This window comes from Passer domesticus, chromosome 17, assembly GCF_036417665.1.
Source record: "Passer domesticus isolate bPasDom1 chromosome 17, bPasDom1.hap1, whole genome shotgun sequence".
In the NCBI taxonomy this organism is placed as follows: Eukaryota; Metazoa; Chordata; class Aves; order Passeriformes; family Passeridae; genus Passer; species Passer domesticus.
In genome coordinates, this window is record NC_087490.1 from 6,023,169 (window position 1) to 6,044,431 (window position 21,263).

General features: G+C 45.7%; 1 protein-coding gene across 1 annotated transcript in view; it reads left to right on the forward strand.

Annotated features, from left to right (window-relative positions):
• The first annotated feature begins 18,323 nt into the window (after positions 1 to 18,323).
• The window catches only part of MAPK1 (mitogen-activated protein kinase 1), a 31,152-nt gene continuing 28,212 nt past the window's right edge, over positions 18,324 to 21,263 (forward strand). The window contains exon 1 of the mRNA XM_064392649.1: positions 18,324 to 18,723. Within this exon, the coding sequence (XP_064248719.1) occupies positions 18,581 to 18,723 (143 nt within the window). The 5' untranslated portion in view covers positions 18,324 to 18,580. The remainder of the gene's footprint in view (positions 18,724 to 21,263) is intronic.

Genomic DNA, 21,263 nt, shown 5'->3' on the forward strand with positions numbered 1-21,263 from the left:
CTGCAAGAACCCAGAATGCTGCATCACAGGGAAGCAGATGAAGTATTTCTTGAAGTACAAAAATAAGTGTAACCATAATGAATCATCAGGTGTGTTCTGGTCAAGATGTTATGGGCATGCTTGAACCTACTTCAGATCTTGAAGTCTCTTGAAAATATCTTCCATTTTATGGTTCTAAATGTCCTTTTTTGGTTTGTTTTTATTTTATTTTTTTAACAGAAAGAATTGCCAGGGTGAAACTTTACTTGTAATAATCTCTAAAAAAGCAGTAAATTCCCAGAAAAGTGTCGGCTGGGGATTTGCTTGACTAGGTTTAGTAGCAGTTTTCCAGCCTGTGATTCACTGGGCTCACCAGGGAGCACAAGCAGCAGCTGACTGCTGCTGTTCTTCCATGGTTTTGTAAAGCAGCTGTGGGAATCCATCAGCCAGGTAACTCCACAGTCCAAAGGCAACTCCAGCTGGTCTTTGCCAAAAACAACACGGAGCTGAACAAAGTAACTCCAGTGTCTCATGGGAATCCCTGGTGCTTCCCTTCCCAAAGGGCACTGCCTTCCTCTGGGTCAGAGCCCATTCCAGCTGCAGTTGAGAGCAGGACTGGACAGCACTGTTGTTTCTCCTTGCTGGTACCCAACATTGGCTTTGCTGTCTCCTTTTGAACATAGGAGATGAAATTCAGGCATTGCTGATTCTTGGCTGTGCTGTTGTACTCGTGACTGTTTTCTTTCTCATCCAACAGATCCCCACCACCCATGTGTTCAACATGGGGCTCAGAGCCAACCTTCTGCTCCAGGATTCCAGTCATTGCAGTGTCTGTTGCTGAAGGGTTGGAGCAAGAAACAATCAGTAAGCCTGTGGAAGTGAATGTGGAGGAACAGCCTTCTGGCCAGTTTGGGTCAGCTGCTGTGGCTGTGCTCCCTCCCAGCTTCTTGTGCACCTCCTCACTGGCAGAACCCTGAAGACCGAGATGTCCTCGATTTAGAGTAAGCACTGCTTAGCAACAACTTAGAGCATCAGTGTGTTATCAACATTATTCTCACACTGAATCTAAACTATAGCACTGTACCAGCTACTAGGAAGAAAATTAACTCCATCACAGCCAAAATCAGGGCTCTGCCAACAGCCTGGAAATGCCTGTCCTTTCCACCTGGGAAATGGAGTGAACAGAAGTGCTTCTTCAGAGACTGGGAGAACTTTAAGAAATATGGGTTCTCCTAGTAATGCAGACTTCACATCTCTGCCATTTGGTGAGGGATAGATAAAACATTTTCTGCATCTAGATCAAGTTTGCTATTCAAGTAGCACTAATGCAGATTACAGGTTTTCATCTTACTGCCTCTAATTTCTTTTTTTTTCAAGAAATCAAGCATAACCTTGAATATGTCATGGAGAAAGTTGTTTGTAAATTACATGTAGAGACTGTAATGGGTATTTACCTGTTTCACCAAACTGATACATGAGCAAAACTGCAGTAACTGTGCAGGTCTTTTATGGTCAATATCTCTTCTATTAAAAAAAAACAACAACCTTGGTGGGTTTTTTTCAGTGTTGAGCTGTTCTTGCACTCTTATGGTTTGGATCACTAACAAAATCTGTTATTGGTTGCACTACAGCAAATTCTTAATATCTTGTTCGATGCTTTTTGGTGCGTGTGTTTTGTTTTGGGTGTTGTTTGGTTTGGGTTTTTTTTTTTTACTAGAGTCAAAATGTTTTGAAGTTTGGGTTCTCATGTTGTTATGTTGAGCTGTTTGGAAAGGATCTTAAGTCCTCATTAGAATGGGAAAATATTTAAATGTTTAAATGCTGCAGCTGTTACCTAGCCTTCAAATAGAAGTAACTCTTGGAAAGGACTATTTTGAACAAGCCTTGACAAAGATAAAGCTGCTCATTTTATCCAAGAGTTCACAGTAAGGCAAAATCAAGTCCTTTTTGCATAGCCTAGAAGAAAAAATTCCAGCTATGCTGTGGTGAGCCAGGCTAGCTCCAGAACTGCTGTTTGCACTTTGATGTTCTGTTTTCCCTGAAAGGATTGAACCAACCACAGAGAGAGACTTCCCACATCATATTCCGGGCTGTAGAGAAGCACTTCCAGGAAAAAACCTGGGACTTCCTTGTGCCCAGCCTGGTTTGCTGCATAGACCTTCAGCTGCTGAGCACTTGCAGGTGCCAGGACAGCGCTCCAGTGCCCAGGGAAGGCAGGAGGGCTCGGCATGGAGAAGACGAAGGGCTCAGCAGGTGCCCGGCCCCTCCAGGGCTCCGTGTGCCACCCCTAGAGGGCTCCCGCCTTCCTTCGGCCGGAGCGAACCGAGAGCCTGGCAGGGTGTGCGGGAACTTGGCACTACAGAGCCCTCCGCCTGTGCCCTCCTTCCTTCAATGCTCACTACAGAGCCCTCCGCGTGTGCCCTCCTTCCTTTAATGCTCACTACAGAGCCCTCCGCGTGTGCCCTCCTTCCTTCAATGCTCACTACCGAGCCCTCCGCCTGTGCCCTCCTTCCTTTAATGTTCACTACAGAGCCCTCCGCGTGTGCCCTCCTTCCTTTAATGCTCACTACAGAGCCCTCCGCGTGTGCCCTCCTTCCTTTAATGCTCACTACAGAGCCCTCCGCCTGTGCCCTCCTTCCTTTAATGTTTTCTCTTGCGGGTGAGCCCTGGAAAGCCGAGTGGGAAGCGTTTCTTTGCATGACTACAGCTTCCTTCCTCCCCTGTGTCCTCTAAGAAGTTGCCATTTTTCTGGCATTAATTGTGTGGCTTGCTTTTTACTGGTTAAGATCCAAGCAGTTGGTTCAGGCTGGGGCCCAGCTGCCTGATACCAGATCTCCGATAACAGCAGAAATCTGGGGAGGATGCAAAAAGCTTTTTAAATGGGAGGCAAGAAATAAATCTTTCCTATAAGGACTGGGACTAAACAAGTGTAGCTTAGAATGATACTCCTTTTTGCATCTCTTAGTCAAGATTAAAAAATTCTGAAGCCTTCTTCTGAAGCCTTCTTTCTCTTTATATAGGATATAAAAGGTGTTTCTCTGTGTGGTTTTCTACAAAGAGATGCCTCTTGTTAAATCTTCTACTTGACAGCCCAGTTCCTTTATGAAACCACATTCTGGTGTCAATGTGGGGAAAGGAAAAAATAATTCTAACAATGGATGAGAAGACACTTCAGGCTTTCTGCCTAATTAATTATAGTCATTTAAAATCTTGAGCAAAGTCTATGCTTGGAGAAGTTCTAAGTTATAATTAAGCCAATTAGATGGATCTAATTGTTGGGTTACAGACAAGCACAGGTAACACAAGTTGGGCCACTGACAACAGATATTTTACCCCATTGTTTTCTGTTGATGCAGCTAATTCCACACAACTGTTCCAGCAGCTGGAATGACCAGCATGAGGTGAGTGTGGAGGCACGTCAAGAGTTTTCCCTGACAGACTTAATGGCACAAGGTCACTGATTTTTACAGGTACCATGTCCTCCTTAGTGCTGGCTGTCAGAAGGCTCCTGGAGCACAGGTGCTTTAGCCTTGCTCCTGTTGAACCCCTACCATGATGGACTTGGAGATGGGAGAATCTGCCAAGTCTCTTTCTACCCCATGTCTTTCTGAAGAGCGCAGATGTTGCCATTGAGATGAAGGTCAAATTCAACGGTGCAGGCAGGCTTTGGTGTTGCACTGGTGAGTCAGCTTTCAAAACTAAACAGTAATCCTCTCTCTGTCCCCCCTCCAAAGGATTTCGGTCTCTTCAGAGTGACAGAAATATCAACTCACACATGGACAGACCTTGCTTTTACTACAGACCATGGGCTGGTTGCCTGTACAATTGAGTGTACTGATGGATCAGGACACTAAAGTGAGTATCACATTCCAGACATTCAGTACCAAGGTTACATTTGAAGCCTAAATACAAAGTGTTTGAAAGTTACCAGCTAAACCACTGAGACAATGTTCCTGCTGCACAGTGCAGTGATACCAGGAAATTGTAAGGAGAGTATTTCAAGTTCTGGATTTAGTACTGACACTAAAACCTTTGGAAAATAGTTTAATCTTCCTCCCCTCACCAATTGTGTTCTTTCTCATGAAAAAGTTTATAAGGCTGGGTTTTGCCTGAATTGTAGCATTTCAATTTGTCTTGGTTTTGTTTGCTTCCTAAGGTAAAGAGATTATAGATCTGTGTTGCCTGTCTTAAACCTTTGTAATTAGTGGTTTGTACTTTTTTATTTCCTTGGTAATGCTAGCAAGAGATTGGGAAGGACTGTTTTCTGCAGGGCAAATTAGATATGAAGGGGATCTGAGCAATTTAGTGTTTTTTACTTTTAGGTAGTTTAAGGAAGACCTAATGAATAAGCCCTAATACAAATACTAACAAAAACTGTTTGTTTCTTCCCCCTACTAATAATCACCTTCTGTAATAGAAGACACATTGCAGAGGCTGCCCCTGCCATTAGAAAATTGTCTTCTAATATTTTCTTGTTAATGACCTTTGAAGTCAGTGAGCTATTCCCACTAGCAGTTGGCCAGGCCAGGATGTGCATTAGCAGGCTAATGGCAGGCGTCCTTGCTGTGTCTCATGGCAATCCTCTGGAGCTGCTGCATCACTTGGAGCACTTAATCCTGGCTTTAGCTCTGCTAAAGCACTTCTTGTGCTCCCATCACCTCCTTTGGGAGGCTGCTCCATTGACTAATAGATCTCACTGTCAGGAAATCTTTCCTGTTCTTCAGTCTTACTGATCTCAGCTCCAAAATATATAACTGTAACTTCTTTGACTACTCTTCAATGAAAAGTTAAAAAAGAAGAAAAGGAAAGAACAAAAGTCATCACACTTGTATTAAAAAAAAAAGTGAAACTAGCCTGGTTTCCAATCTTCACTGTAAAACTTGTAGAGCTTGGGGTTTTAGTTAAATGCTGCTTGCAGACATTTTTGGCTGATGGCAGCAAGATCTTGAGGCTGGCTAGCATTAAATCCACTCATAAATAAAGCTGCTGTGCCTTTGGGCCTGTCAGGGACCGATGTGTGTGCCTGTGTCATGTACAAAAGCTGGCAGCTAATGAAAGCCACACAGAGCTGCTCAGGACAGTTAGTGAGGTTACACAATGCACTAGCTGAGACGTCACAGGAAAGCCAAGAAGGGCTGGGGGCGTGGAGGGAGGACCACCAGGCTGCATTTTGCAGAAAAATGGTGTCAGCACAAGAGCAGCCTGCAGAGCTCCCGGGCTGGGCAGTGGGAGCTGCTGCAGCCCTCGCCAGCCGGGAGAGAGGCTGTGCAGGAAGTGGCTGGAGAGGGGTTTGCACAAGGACCTGTTGTTTGGTTGCTCAGATTATATCAGTGTTCTGGCTATTGAGAGGGATTTGGCCTTTGGGTTTTGCTTTCAGCTTTATTTATTTTTGCCTGTTCTCAATTCTCTTTGTGAATACCAATATTCTGAGTCACCCAGAATGATTTCTGCCTTCATTAAACATTCCTTCCAGCTCCCCTTCGACTGCCTGTAGGCTGCTGCCTGCCCCTGCCTCCCCCTTTGCACTTTGCTGCACATATTTAGCTCTCAGTATTCCATCACTTCTCAACTCCTGCAGCTCTGGCACCTGAGTACCTTCTGTTCTTTGCACAATTTGTGTTCTTCACCTGATCTCTTCTGCACTGTCCCACGTGTTTCCCAGCATTTGAGATTTGGTATTAGGCTGGAGTTTATCCCAGTGCTATAGCAGCTCTGTATAGAGCTGATTGAGTGAAATGCTTCAACATGGAAATGAGGCATCCAGAGCCTTTGGACTGTTTCTGTTACACAGCTCCTTCTGTGTCACCCTGGATAAATCCATTTACCTATTTGTCTTAGTTTCTTTGATATACATTGGTGTTGAAACTGTCTGTGGTATCTACACCAAACAGTCAGGGCCATGTTTCTTGAAAACCAAAATTAAAAGATGCACTATACAGAAAATGTAATTGTATAGTGCTTTAAGGGGTGTGCTCCTACATGAATTGCTGAGCTCTGTCACACTCTAAAGCTCATGTGTAAGAAAATACAAATCAATAAAGCAAATAACCTGGGAAGGAGGATGGGTCACTGTGTCAGTACTGTAGCTGCCTTAGTGCTCGTTAATGACTGTCCCTAATGGTATTCAAACAATCTACATTTGCTTTAGCTTTTTTCAAAGTCCAGATGAGCTGCTCAGAGCTCTCTTAATGATGCGAATTATTTAATGCTCATTTGTATGCAGTATGTTCCTGCTTTGAAAGTACTTCACAGAATTGGAGCCAAATTCAGCCTTGCAGCTCCACTGAAGTCAGTGCTTGTCTCTGCATCTGTTGGTCGCTTCTCTTTTTGGTTTTGATTGAACAGCTAACTTCTTGTTATGCTGATAATATTTTTTTAAAGGTAATATTTGGAAAGGATTTTTCATCACTCTTCTCTCCTCCCAAAAAATCAGCTGTAAGTACAGGAGCAGTTCTGCTGATTGTCACATCTCCCTCTTAACCCCTGCAAAAGGAGGACAAGCTAAGCAGAATACAATTTTGGTGTTCTTTTCTTTCCTTTACTTTGCACCTCCTAAGCACAGTTTCAGTGATATCTGGCACTTCTCCTGAAAATCATTCTGCAAAGAATCTCTGCCATCTGATGTATGCAAGATATTCTCTGTGGCCCATTTCTGGTTTAACACAACATGAACTGATGGAGGCCAAAGTCTTGTACAATTCTGCAGGTTGGTTGTGCTCAGTATACAATGTTAGGATGTATTTTCTTGTTGTTGAGAGCAATAGGCACAGAAGCCTACCTGAAATTTTGAATTAAAGTAGCTGCTGAAAGGTGGAACAGACCACCTTTAGTTCAAGCACATCCTCATTTTCGGTTAGACTTGATAACTGCAGTATTCTTGTAATGTAGTTTTTCAGTCATCCCAACTATGTTTCAACACACGCATTGAAAATAAATAAAGAATCATTGCAAAAATATTGTTCACTCCCTCTGGGTAATGAGTAGGGCATGATTTTCAGCTTGCAGCACAGACCCACAGCCATCTACTGCCTGCACAGAGGAAGTGGGAGTAATGGAACAGCAGCCTTTCTACATGTGCATGTCACTAGAATGGGCAGAGACGTTTCTTGTCAGGTGTTAGATTTGCTGGCAGCACAGGGATGAGTGCTGAGACGTGGGAATAATGGTTTCATTTCCAAGCTCCACAGATCAATCTAGATGCCCTGTTGCCCTATTTTACATAATGGAGTGTATGACTGCTTCCCCTCTGCCTTTTCTGCAGTACTGCCCTCCAGCTCCTGCCTGGGTTACTTTGGATGTTCTCTATTGCTCACTCCTTCCCTGCTCTCCTCAGCTCCTCCCTCCCCACTGCTTGCCCATCCCTTTTGGCCTGCATCTCTTCACTCTCCTGCTGGGATGGATGTAATCCCCAGAGGAATGTGGCCCACAGGCCTCTGCAGGACTTGGGTGTGTGACTCTGGAGAGCTGCTGATGCTGAATGTAAAGCAGGAAAAAGCAACCTCCCATCACCTGGCAGCCCGGGGAGGGAAGAGCTGGATCTCTGTGGGCTGTTCGGTGTGCCTGGATGTCCAGACAGCTTATCAGATGAAAAACAGAGGCCAGACTTTTCGGCTTCATGTGCCATTTCCCTATTCATTGTGTCTTGGTGATGTATTCTCTGTCTGTGGTTGGAATAAATATCTTTCATAGCTACTTTCTGCTTCAGTCCCCCTTGGGACAGCTCTGTCCAACTCAGCTGCATCAGTGTGCTGAAGATGTGAAGTCCAAGTGTGTGGAACAGAGGAGAGAGGAGAGAGAACTTCATGCAGAGCATGTAAGAAGCTTTAGCTTCAATCATATTTCTCTGAAAGCTGCTGCATGTAACACAAGCCTTTCCTGCAGTGTAAGTTGTACACAACTCTTCGTCAGGACTCTTCCATTTCCTCTTTGTATTTATATGTCCACAGAGCATTCAAAAGTATTTGCAAGGAGAATCCCAAGCTACTGGTAGGACCCAAACTTGTGATGGTTTTTTATAAGGCTTTGCATTTGGGATGTTGCTGTGTTAGAAAGTATCCTGGAAAAGTAACAGAGATGTAATGGGGAAAAAAATCACAATTTCGTGTGGGGAAACGGAGTTTTGTTTTATGTAGTAAGCACCTATCTCAACCCTGCTAGAGCAGAACAAACCCCCTTCTCTAACAGAAACCCGAGTTGTTGTTAATTAACGTCTTGCTGAAAATGAAGTCTTTGCCATCTGTTCCGCCACCTCACTACGAATGTGCTCTCATGTTGATTATGTAAGTAAAAATGAAAATATATTTTGGTAGAGTGCTGCGTGGCACTGTGCTGATTCTTCTCCTGTTTCTATTTACCATTCCCTGCCCCCATCCCACGAGGAAAGGAAAAGGCCACAATTGTTTGACTCCTCAGCAGCTTTATCCTGGAGCTGCTGTCCTGGCTGCCAAGCCCTGTGTGTTGTGGGAGCAGCCACCTCACCCCTGCTGTGTTTGAGCTGTGAGCCCTTTGCAAACCCTGCTTATTATTGGGTTCATGAAAAAGCCATGGTGGGAAGATGCCCCTTAAGCTGACGCTGCTCTAAATTCTTGTGAGGGGTTAACATGAAATGCAGAAGAAGAGAAGTGAAAAGGAAGGCCCGGTTACTCTATAAGTGATAGCCTGACCTCTGGGAGCAGCCTGCTGCTCCTGTTACAGCCTGGCCTCTGTCTGTCCAAGGGTGGAGAAGGAGAGAAAGAGGAGGGGTAGCTTTCCTGTAAGTGGGTTAGAGCAATTACTGAGGTCTCTTACAGCAAATGAAGTTGTCAGTGTGAGTCACATTGCCTTTTTTCTCTCACTGCCAAGTTTTAGGTACTAACCAGACAGAGGGAGAAAAAAATAAGGAAAAGCAACAATGGGGTAAAGTTGAACTGGAACAACCCTTCATTCGGGGTATTGTTTGATGTTTTAGCTCTGATTGTACATAGAGATAAAGGATCTATAAATATCCTGTCTGCTGAAATTCCTTATCACAACATCGCCTGTCAGCTGAACAAATAGGTTAGGTTCTCAAATAATACATAATTATGTATGTAAATGCAAAATTACTGATTAAATCCCTGCAATGCCACATGCAATGGAGCCTCATCACTGGAGAGGACATTAACCTCTTGTGGTGCACTAGAGCTGCCTCAGCCTCAGGACAGCAAGTGGCACATGTAGCTGTTACTGCTGAAACAGCAGGAGCTTGGAGACTGGGCTGGAATAAGCAAGGAGATATTTATCTGCATGACTAGAGTAGATGAAAGCATCTTCTGACACTTTTTGAAAGTATCTGAGCATTTAGTTCTGTTTAGCAAATGTCTGGAACCTTTTCTACTCTGCTTTAGAGCTTTTAATGAAGCATTGTGATTCCCATTGTGGTCAATTGTTTGACACTTTTATTATTACTGGTATGCAGAGCGTTTTTTAATGTTTGACAGCTGGAGAAAGAAGTATTTTGTGCATTGAAACTTTTAGCACAAAGCTGCTGTTTTCCATTCTGCCTTTGTCTTTTATTCTTGCTGATGCAAATCAACGAAAGACAGAACTGATTAAATTACATTTGTTTACTTCTTCCTTGATGATAATAAGACACAGCCTGCCTTTTATAAAAGGCAGAAATAGAGGATGTGACTGTTTCTACAGTATTTCTAGAAAGGCTTCCCCCCCCCCTTACAATATAAAGGCATTTATTTGTTTCTAATGTCTTGATTTACCAGATAATGTGCACTTCCTAATGTGTGTGGAACAAGAATAGAGCTATGAAGGACAGTTAGCAATGGATTCCATTTGGAAAGCTTCTATCTTGTTATTTTTATTAATCCAACAGTATAAATTAGCAGAACACATCACAAAACAAACACAGCAAGATACTTCTGTCCTTCACAGCAGGGCTGCTGATCATTGCACAAAGCAGTGCCCTCCATTGCAGGCTCTGGGTTTGTGCAGCCACAGTCCTGCTACTGGGTCCTGCCTTCAGGGCACTGGTACCACTGGAGAGAAAGGAGAGGCACAAATAGGATTCCCAGGATTGTTTTGGTGAGTAATGTGCATGTCTTGAGGATTGTGTAATACTTTTTTTTTTGTACACTTGTCCTGAGAAAGGAGGACTGGGTTTGTCTGTCTTGCTTGTGCAGTTTGCAAGGGAAAATTTCTAGTGAAAAGGCTCTCTTGATCCAGGCTGCTGGTGAGAGGGTAGGACAATGTCACCAGGAGCACAGAGAATTACAGCTGGGAGACTTCGGGAAGCATAAATGGCAGAAACAGGAGAGGCAGAGGACAAGAATAAAGGAGGTGGTTAAGGAAGTCATTACAAAACTCTCCTCATGATTGTTTTTTCCTGCATTTTTCAAAAAGAGAAAAAAAGTGCAGCAAAGGATGGCAAAGGCAAGAGAAGTGTCTGAAGGCTTCTCAGCAGTGCAGTCAAACCTCCTGATTTTACAGCTGAAACTAGTCTTAGGGAGTGATATCACCTGGCAGCTGAGCCAAATCTAAAGGACTGCTGGTATCAAAATGATGCTGCTGCTTCCAGTCATGCTGCTTTCTTTCTGCAGGTCTGGTGCTGTCTGAGTCTTTAATGAGCTCGTGCAGCTCAGTAAACTGCAAGAAAATTAATTCAGTAAAAAATATACCAGTCCAGGAAAGGAGAAGAATTGGACACTGTGAGAATTGAGACTGCAGTAAGTGGGAGAAGTATAAACATCAGAATTTTGCTGCACATTTGGGGTGTTTTGGGGAGTGCCTTGCTCCTAGTTGATGCTTAACCTCTCACTTCACCTCCTAGGTGGGGCTTCCCTCAGAAGGGCACGGGATGAACATGCCTGAGCAGGGAGGGAAGGTCACTCAGCAGCACCAGCCCCTGGGGCAGAGAGAGGATTGAATGGGACTGCAGCAGGATGCTGGCATGGGGAAGAGTGTAGTGCAAGAGGAACCAAGAAGGAAAGGGGACACGTGCAGAGTAACCACAGAACGTTACTGCAACAAGCACTGGAAAAATGCTTGAGTGAAGGGTAATGGTCCCATCTTCCTAATCTGGCTCTTAAAGGGTTTATTGTTGTGTATCTGTGGAGCTGCCCCTGAAGGTGCTTATGTCCCTTATTTAGCCATACATTTCTCTAAATTGGGTTTTGATAAGAGGACAGCTGCTGCATTTTTATTATCTGTGACAAGCAGCAGTAAAATCTGTTTAGAGTTCGTGATGGAAGTTTATCCATATATTGGCATTTTTCCAGCTGCACTTCACAAAGGTAAATGGGACATGAGAGTGGTGCACTGCCCCCTTTTAATCCATTTTCTCTAGATGGGAGCACTTTGCCTCTCTGCAGGAAAGGCCAGCACAGCTACTGTGCTAATAAACACTCATTCCTCACTGCAGCATCTGCACTTCCCAGACTCATAAATCCAAGCAACTTGTAGTTGAATAGCAATTAAATATCCACGTGCATTTCCATGCCACGGTCTGGTGCACAAGGCACAGGCTAAGTGGCTGCACATCTGCTGTCTGCTCCCCCACACGTGCTGCTTGCCAGAGCGTGATCACTTAACCTTATCCTGCCACCAGAAATGGTACTTGGAAAATTGGATGCAGAGCATCATCCTGTAGATATTTTGCAATATCTTTCTAAAAGAATTATTGGGTTTTTTTTCTGTTTTTGGGGTTTTTTCTAAGCAGCCTTTATTGTTTTTCTCTCAGGATTTCCAGGCCAGGGATTCACTTGTTAATGTCAGTTGGAAATGAGACATCATATTGAAAAGTTAGTTGATATTCAGGACACTGATATATCCTCACAACAATTTTGTGTCACTTGTACAAAATCCAGAGACTTGGTAATGCAGTAAGATAAATGTAGTGCCTGATTACAGTGGATGTATTGGACTTATAAAAGGCATCTCTTATCATGAGGCTCTGTGTATCTGCAGTAATAACCACCATATGTCAGGTAAGACAAAGATAATGTGAGCCAGATCATTTTCCCATTGTTAAAACTTTTAAAATCCAAAAAGCTACAAATGTCTTAATAATTAATTCAATTTTGCTGCATCTAGTGCTGGTAGCTGGAGGGAACATCTTTCTGAGGTTCAGTCTTTCCTCTTGTCTAACTGATAAGTCTGTGTGGCAGAGTTTTAAATGCTATAGCCATTTAAAGAAGGAAGAATTGCACACAGTCATTGCCCATCTTGCATTTCCATGCAGCAGGATTTTACCACATGAAACTGCAGTTCAGATGTTCCCATCTTGAACAAACAGATAAGCCTTGTAGTTTGCTTTGAACTGAACAGTGAATTTAACAGTGGTGAAGCTGTATGAGGCACCAGCCTGTCTTGTGTCTGACTGTACAGAGTTGTTGTTGTACAGCTGCCTATCAAAATGCTTCCCATGGAACTGGCAGAAACCTTGAGTTCCCTCCCCACCCCCCCACCCCGTGTGTCTGTCAGCTGCAGACCAAGTCCAAGCCAGATCATAAGAACATCCTGAATCAGTCACAATAATTTGCATTTCCTTGCCAAAGATTTTATCTGCTGGGGGTGCAAATTTTGCCATCAAGGTTGCTGGTGTTGAAAAATCTCCACGCTTCAGCTCCCCAGCTCTTCCTTTCCCAGCTAGGTTAATTTATCCAGAAGAATTAATTGAAGGAACAAAGCTGATAAGTTAGAAAGGCCACACAGCAAGACAGCAGCCCTCTGAACATCTGCACAGTTTGTGTATTTGATGAGGTACCTCAGCACTGGCAGACTATTGTTGTTAAAAGCAAATCTTAATTTTGTCGTTTTCATACAAGACTCTCCAGCCATTCTGCAGATGTTTGTTCTCTGTATCCCCCCATGACATTTTAAAAAATGACAAATGATGATAGTAAAAATTACACTTGCTCATTCAAACATCTTGCTGTTTACATATAAGAAGAATCATCTGCTGGGGTGCAATGACCTAATAAGAGCTGTGACATGGCCTTCAGCAAGAGCTGGATGGGCCCTCAAAATCTGCTGCTTTCACAAATATATAATGAAAACCTTATTTTGTTTATAATAACAGATGCCACAGGGGTTGTATATTTGGGTATTATTTTTTCTCTAGGAGTGTTTATTAACAAGTACTTGCAAGTTTTATGATGTGGTGAAAACTATATCTCTCATGATAAACAGGAAGTGCTCAGAGGTATTGCATTACCCCATAATGCAACACAGATTCCAACAGCTTGGCTCTTTTTCTCAAAATATGGTGACACCACTTCCTTTAGGAAATCTCTCTTCTCTTCACAGCTTTTATCTGCTATAGATGTGCAAAGCTGCAAAAGAAATATATATTTTTAAAAATGATGATTCATCAGTTTTGGACTGTAGAAGCTGATGTCTATAATTTACACAAAATCTATTAAAAATAAGCAGTAAAGACCCATTTGGGCTGTCAGATCAGTGGACTGAACAAAGTGCAAGGAAAGGAGACTGATACCTGCACTCCCTCCAGCAGCATAAGTACAGACAGCAAAGATGCAGATTTCCCTACAGCCATAAACCTGGAGCTGCCTCTCCTGCAGTTCCATGTCAGCAAGGTCAGGACCTGCCTAGCAAAGACAAGGGAATCCTGTGTCCTTGTCACATGCCCGGGAAAGCCCAGTGTGACAGTTTGTATGTGGAGCCTTCATCCAGAGCTGCTGTGCTACAGCCTCCAGCTGGCTCCTGAGGGCTGCCACACACTTGTCATGGCATGTACAGCCATCAGTGCTGGCTGAACGTTCAACCCTGGTGAAAACCTCAGAATGCCATCAGTGAGCTGTCCCCTTGTTTCTGTTCAGCCACTGCCCATGGTTTAGATGACATCTAATAAGAGCAGAGAAGCAGGACGTGTGCTTGTGCCATGGGAGCCACCAGCCACGCGCGTTTGTGGTGAACGTCACCCCAGCAGACGCCAACGTCAGGGAAAGCAAGGCCTGGTGAGCTCTTTTTAGAAGGCCTGGCATCATTCCCCAAACTGGTTCTCCATGAATAGACTTGTGTGTCTGCCAGGAGCTTCACTTGCACATGGCCAGATGCAGTGGGGTCTGAATATCACTGCTCCAACCAGGACCCTTCTATTCCCACAGCTCAGTCCCACTACCTGTTCATTTTAATTTACATTCTTCCCCCCCACATTCTCCTTTATTCATTATTGCATCACCCTTTTTCCTCTGTCCTCACATCAGCCAAGTTCCCTACATTTTTAGCTATGAGCAAAAAGCATTAAAAATGCAATATTTGGACAACACAAAATCCTGATAATCCCGTTTCTATATGCTTTGACTTCTGCCTCTGCTGGAGGCATCACTTGTTCCTGCCTACAGCTGAACCAAGAATAAGTGTGGGGGAAACACACTGCATGTTCTAGTATTTGTAAATTATTAGACTTCTGAGGTTATGCAATAATTTTATCTCCTTTTTTTTTGTTTTCTTAGCAATCAGTGATACCAGAAATGCAGAGATCAAGAGACTGATATTATGTACTAGCTAAGTCTTACTGTAAGAACTTAATAGCCTTCCAGTGTATAAGGCTTCAGCACAAGAAATCAGGGGTCAGGCAGCAGGACCTCAGTGAAGACTCACAAGTCGCTGTAATATGCTGCGTAAATACTTAATATGTGTATGTTTCATTTTGTCAGTCCTGCAAATTAACTTCTATCTGGTGATTCAATTCTCTTATCATCCCCAGCTTGTTTACTGAATTGTAAGTCTTGGGCAAGATGAAGCAAGCTCATGAGGAGTAGCTGGTTTTCAAAAGATACAAGCTCCAGATAACTGAGGACAAGTAAGGCACACAACAATATTGAAATCACTCAGAGTTTTATTGCAGCTGACTGAGACAGAGTGTGCTTTGAGGCTGGGAAATTTCCATTACTGAACTGCAGGACAGTGCCTGGATACTGCTACTACTGCAGTTGAAAAATAAAAGAAACTTAATTTTATATAGACAGCAACAAAATGTCAGTATATTAATTAAAATAGCTAGATTTATATGATAAGTGTCTAACTTTGCTGTAAAATGGATCCCTTTAAAAATATTTAGCCTATGATTGTAAACTACTTGTTCAAAACTAAGGAACATAAAAATGACGTGAAATTGCAACTGTGTTTTCAAACCATATTTGTGAACAGCAAAGCTACCCAGAACATGATAGATAATATGAGACATCTCCTACAACAGTGACAGGTTCTGACAGTGACAGAATGATACCCAGTGCAGGATCAAGGCTGTTACTGTCAGAATCACTCTGCAATTAATAATCTTTTGTGCTCCCCTTGGCATGCACAGAACAACCACAGCAATCTGTTTTCTCATCTTAACTCCACGGTGTCTACTCCACAGTAAGCTTCACGCAAAGTCCATCAGAATGTTGAATGCAGAAAAAAAAAGAAATACTGGGGGGGGAAGTAAATTTGTTCTGCCACCAAGTGCCCAGCAATTTGGATTGTTTCTAACCTCCCAGTAAAGATCCTCATTTTCTTTAAAGTCACTTTACGCTGCCAAAGCAGGGGTCAACATTCACAGGAAGATCAGTCTCAAGGGATTTCTGATGTGTGTCACCTGTTCAGTCAAGCCCAGGTAGGTACTGACTAGAAGTTATTACCGGCTGATGCTCTTTATGAATCTTAGGATAGTTCCCTGTGGATCAGAGCTCATATCTAAGCAATTTCAGGAACCATCACCATGGTTCCTGAGTGCCTTACAAGTTAAAATATATCTTTATAAAACATTTTAACATGTCTTATTTCTCTCTCTCGTCACCCCCGCATAAAGGCTTGAGGTCTTTTTAAATAATTCTGGTAAAACTGTATGTTCTTAATGCCTGTGTTTGGTTGGGATGATGGGGAGGTTCAGGTTCATGCTGACATGCTCGTACAGCAGCTACCAAGAAAGCCATGGCAGCAATGTCCCACACAAACCACACAACCGGTATAATTACGATGATTTTTAGGAGATGTGGCTTCAGTTTTAAAGTAGCACAAAGATCTGAGATGCCTCCCACCCCCACTACGGAGGGCACCATAGGGCAGCTCCATGGTGTTTGTCCCCGGCCTGACCCGGCGCTGCTGATCCCTGGGCTCAGGGCCTGGTGGTACAATGTTCCCTTTTCAAGAGACCTATTTACAGAACAAGAATTAACAGTTAAAGCAGAAACCAGTAACAGCGCAGGGAATTTCTAGATCCTGATTGTAGGATGAACTCATTCATGTGACTCCTGAACTTGACTGAGGATGGAGACAGTCCAAACCATGACGTATGTACACTGACTTAGCTTATGGCTTAGCTTTTTCTTAATATTCCTGTTTCTGCTTACACAAACTCTTCTCAGCAGTGCTTTGATTTCTGTTTGAAATAAAAAGATTTTTTTCCTTTTGCTTCTCATTATCTGCCATATTTTTTTTAGTAAGCATCACCTCCCCCAACACAGCCCTTTATTTTGATCATGGAACTCCTAATTTTCTTAAAACACGTTTATGTGCTTTCCAGAATTGAGGCTTTGATGTCACCTTGTTAAGGCAAAAGACCCAACATTAAGTGCAGGTAATGGCAGTGTATTTAAGTAGGCTGAAAACTGATTGAGACCACTCCCATCTGCTCTGCCTATCTCAGCAACTGCAGAGCTTCCCTGAAACACTGCACCGAGTCACGGGAGGAGTTGTTGGGAGAGCGTGCCACAGCCTCTGACCACTTATTCGGGCTTAATTGGATTAGACATATATTTGAACACAGCTCTCAAAGGAGCTGACAGTCCTTCCACAATTTCCTGGCCTGCCTGGTCGGTTTCCTTTTTGATCAGACACATCCCAGTGAAGGTAGAAAATAATCTAGATACACACGAGTTTTTAATTAAATTTGGTATGACAGGCTGTGTTTAAGCTACATTCTCCATAATAATTTGTTTTGCATTTGGTGATGACAGATTTATTTATGTATGTAATCAGAACTGTAAGCAAATTTTCATTTTTTGAGAGCCTTTAAAATAATACTTGGTTTCAGAAAATTTAAATGCTTGCATTTCTGCAATGAATAATGCTGTGTTTCTGAAGCACAGAACACCTCATGAAACAAAAACCATTACACATAAAAATTAATGCTTCTGATGTATTATCCCACTCAAATACACAAACGCACGAGCGGTAGAGCTGAATCCCTGTTGAATACAGAGGGGAGTTTGTTAGGTTTTGGTGCTGGCAGCTTTCCCTCCATCAGCCGGGGCTGGGTGGCAGCCGGAGCCGTGGGGACCCCCGGGGGTGCAGCCAGAGCGGGGACAGCCCTGCCCAGAGCGGGGACAGCCCTGCCCAGAGCGGGGACAGCCCTGCCCCGAGCGGGGACAGCCCTGCCCAGAGCGGGGACAGCCCTGCCCAGCCCTGCCCAGAGCGGGGACAGCCCTGCCCCGAGCGGGGACAGCCCTGCCCAGCCCTGCCCAGAGCGGGGACAGCCCTGCCCCGAGCGGGGACAGCCCTGCCCAGCTCTGCCCAGCCCTGCCCAGCCCGGGCAAAGCCGGCCCGAGCCCCGCGAGGGGTCAGGAGGGGTTCGGGGCACAGGAAGGCGGCTGGGAGCGGGAAGGGCCAGGAGGAGGTGGGAAGGCAGAAATGACCCGGGGAGAGCAGGACAGTGTCAGGGACACGGTGGGGACAGTGAGGAGCAGCGGAGATGCTGGCAGTGAAAATGTCAGCGGTAACCAAAGATTCGTAATTGTTGCCAGGGTCACTAGAGAACTGCAGGAAAAAAGGCAGAAGGGGAGTAAAGATCCTCCTGCAAACAAGGAAAAGTATTTTAAAAGCTGTTTTTTAAAACTCTGCCTTGCAGAAAAACAGAAAAGGTAAGGCATTGTCGCAATGACAAACCTTCAGCTGAGATTTCACCTCCCCTACAAAGTTTATTTACATTTATACGGGAAGCAGCGAACAGGAAAAGGTAATTACATGTAAAAACGACATGCTAAAGAGAGTTCGCAAAGCTGTGCGCTGAAGCCGGGGAGTGCCGCAGATGCACTCGCCGTCACGGCAGTGCCCGGGCCCCGGCGCACGGCGGGCACTGAGGGGCACTGAGGGGCGCTGAGGGGCGCTGAGGGGCGCTGAGGGGCGCTGAGCGCCGGAGGCCGCCCAGGGCCGGGCCCGGCTCCATTTCCCGCCCGTCACCTGACGCCTCTAATGGCGCCGCGCGGCCACGTGACCCGCCGCGCGCCCCACGTGACCCGCGCCCGCCGCGCCCCCTCCCCAGCGGCTGCGGTTACCGCAGTCCCCGGCCCCGCCCCTCGCCCCGCCCCCTGCCGCGCGCGGCCCCGCCCCGCGCCTCTCCCTGCGCGCGCGCCCTCGCCCCCCCCGCTCCCCCCCTCCAGCTCCCGGGCCGGGCGGTGCGCGCGCGCGGCCGGCGGCGCCTCCTCAGAGCGGCCGCGGCGGGTTCGGCGCTGACGGGGCCCACGGACCGAGACCGGCGGAGCGGCCGGAGCGGGCGGCGCCTCTTCCTCCCTCCTCCTTCTCCTCCTCCTCCTCTCTCCTCCCTCCCGCATCCTCCTCCTCGGCCCCCTCCTCGCCCGCCTCCGCCCCCCCGCACGCAGGCACCGCGGTTCCCGGCACGGACAACATGGCGGCGGTGTCGGGGGCAGGGGCTGCGGGCGGCTCCGCCAGCGCCGGCGGCCCGGAGATGGTGCGGGGACAAGTGTTCGACGTGGGGCCGCGCTACACCAACCTCTCCTACATCGGCGAGGGGGCCTACGGCATGGTGTGGTGAGTGCGGCCGCCGGGGCAGCGCCCTTGCCCCGGACAACTCCCTCCTCCCTTCCCTCCCTCCCTCCCTCCTTCCCGCCGCCCTGCCCGGCCGCGGGCCCGGCCCGCCCTTGCCCTCGGGGAGGGGGAGCAGCTCTGTGTCGCTCTCCTCAGCTCTGCCTCCCCCTCCGTGCTCCCGAGGTTGTCTCTCCGGCATCACCCTTCTTGCCTTTCCCTCCCTGCACCCCCATCCCTCCGTCGGTGGGTGCAGCTGAGCGTCTCGTTTCGTTTCGCCCCTGCGTTTATTTTCTTTAAGTCTTGTGCCTCTGGAGTTGGTCGCTCTCGTTGTTTCCTCCGTCTCCGTAGTGCGATTGCAGACGTTCAGGAAGGGGGGAAGGCGGTAAATCCTGCTGGCAGCCCGCGTCCCTTGCAGTGCCCTGCGAGGCTCAGCTGGCTGCAGCAGCCCGAGGTCGGGGTTAGGATAGAAAGGGGGAATCTGAGCGCAGGAGTTGCTGCCGCTGCCTGACTTTGCTCAGGACGTGCTGTCGGTGCTGCAGAGCCGGATTAGTGCCTGCGTTAACGCGTGCAGGTGAAAGTTCTCTTCAGCTGTCCTAGCTCTGAATTATATTGCATTGTAAGGACTTAGCCCGAGTCTCGCTGAAAAGCCATCGTGTGCGTTTGCTGTGGGTAGCATCGGTCTTACAGAGCGCCGTGAACGAACTACAAAAACCGTGAACTGACTGGATTAAGAGTGTGAGGTGGATTTTTTAGCAGTCTCGACGAGCTGGGGTGATGCTGTGTGATCTGGGTATCTAATGACTCGGTTATTAACATAGTATGCTCAGGCCTTACTTAGGATTTCATATTTTATCTTCTATTAGTTTTTTACCCCAGTAGTCCTGAAATAACTTAGGGGATGCAGATGAAAAACTCTTTTTTGTTGCGGTTTTATCAACTTTCTTGCAACACCGACTCTGTTTCTTCAGTATGGTTTTTGACCAGAAGTACTAAAAGCGACTTACAGGCTGTGACTTCATGAAAGCTTTAGCAGCAGTAGTTTCTCTCTCTGATGAGGAATCTTTTGTAAAGCAGTGCATTTCTCAGCGAGGACACCTCACAGCCTTCAGCTGTGCGCTACAGATTTTTATAGCTGTAGGTTTTTGCACATAGTCACTGAATTGTGCTGGCCTGTCAGGATGAAGTCATTGTGTGTTTCAAGGAGGGAGCTTTCATCTAGGCCTGAGTTTAGCTGGGAGATGAGCCTCTCTCTCAGAGTTTTGTGTTGTGGCCTTCACTTTTTTTTTTGGCTGTGGGAAGAACCTTCAAAATGTAAATCAGAAATCCCGTTTGCAGTGTAAAAATATCCTTGTTATTGTTTCAGTGTTAGAAATCGCAGCAATATATCTAATCCAATACTTGTTGATGTAGCTTCTGGTACAGGCTGTATTTTGTTATGGTTATTTTATCATCTGAACCAGGGTAAGGAAATGAGTGCAGATAATCTCAGGAGTAGCTGTGCTGGTTTGCACTCACAGTCAGGTTTTTGAAGGTCCTGGGGAATAGCATTGCCGAGGTGTGTGCTGGGGACAGTCCAGTTCACTTTAACGAGGTGTTAAAAACTGTGTTTCACAAACAAAGCGAAAAGCTAAAATATTTCACCACAGATCAGGGACTGCAAGAAGCAGCAGGATGGCAATTGATGCCCTTTTTTGGCATCCCTGTGCCAGTGAGCAGATCCAGGGGAAACAGGGCCACTTCTGCCCCTCCAAATCGTGTGTGGTAAACTTCTACACTGAAGCTATTTCCACTCCAGATCCAAAAGCTTGGTTTTTATTTGAAAACTTCTTTTGATACTTTGTGTGTGCTGTGAATGCTGTACACAATCGTTATCAATATTTCCAAATCTCCAGTTCAGTTGAAATATGCACTTGGCTCCTGTGTTTTCTGCTATAAAATTATTAACATAAAATGCCACATTATGTATTTTGTGCTCTTGATTATTGCTCTTGTGCCTTGGGTGTGAAGTGACAGGGAGCAAAGTCTCAGTTCCTAGGGTGTACTCGATCAGACAGTGTTGGATGCACTTGCAGCAGAGCCGTGGCAGCTGTGCTGTGTGCTGCTGGCTGCCATGAAATGCCATTGCCATCGGTCCCAGCCGTGCCGGCTGAGCAGTTCTCTGCTCTGTGTTCCGTGTTTTGCTCTGGTTGCTAATGCAGTGAGGATCTGCAGAAGCTTCTCCCTCAGGGGGTGGGGTAGAGGGCAAGCTGTGAGTGTGCAGATGGAGATGTTTCCTGCAACTGCAAAATCCATTTAAAATTGCACACTCTGATAAAGGAAAGCAAAGCAGGCCCTGATGGTTTTGTTTCAGACCCACAGCTAATGTGGAGCTCTTCGGAGATGATGGTTATTTACAAGTGCACTGTGCCATAAGGCTTTTACATGGCAAACGAGTGTCTTTTGACTCTTAAATCCTTCACTCTCTCTCTCGTTTTTAGCCTAATTCTTACGTTTCTGCATTGTTGGATTAGGGATTTGAAAACAATAAAATGCTTTTGATCATA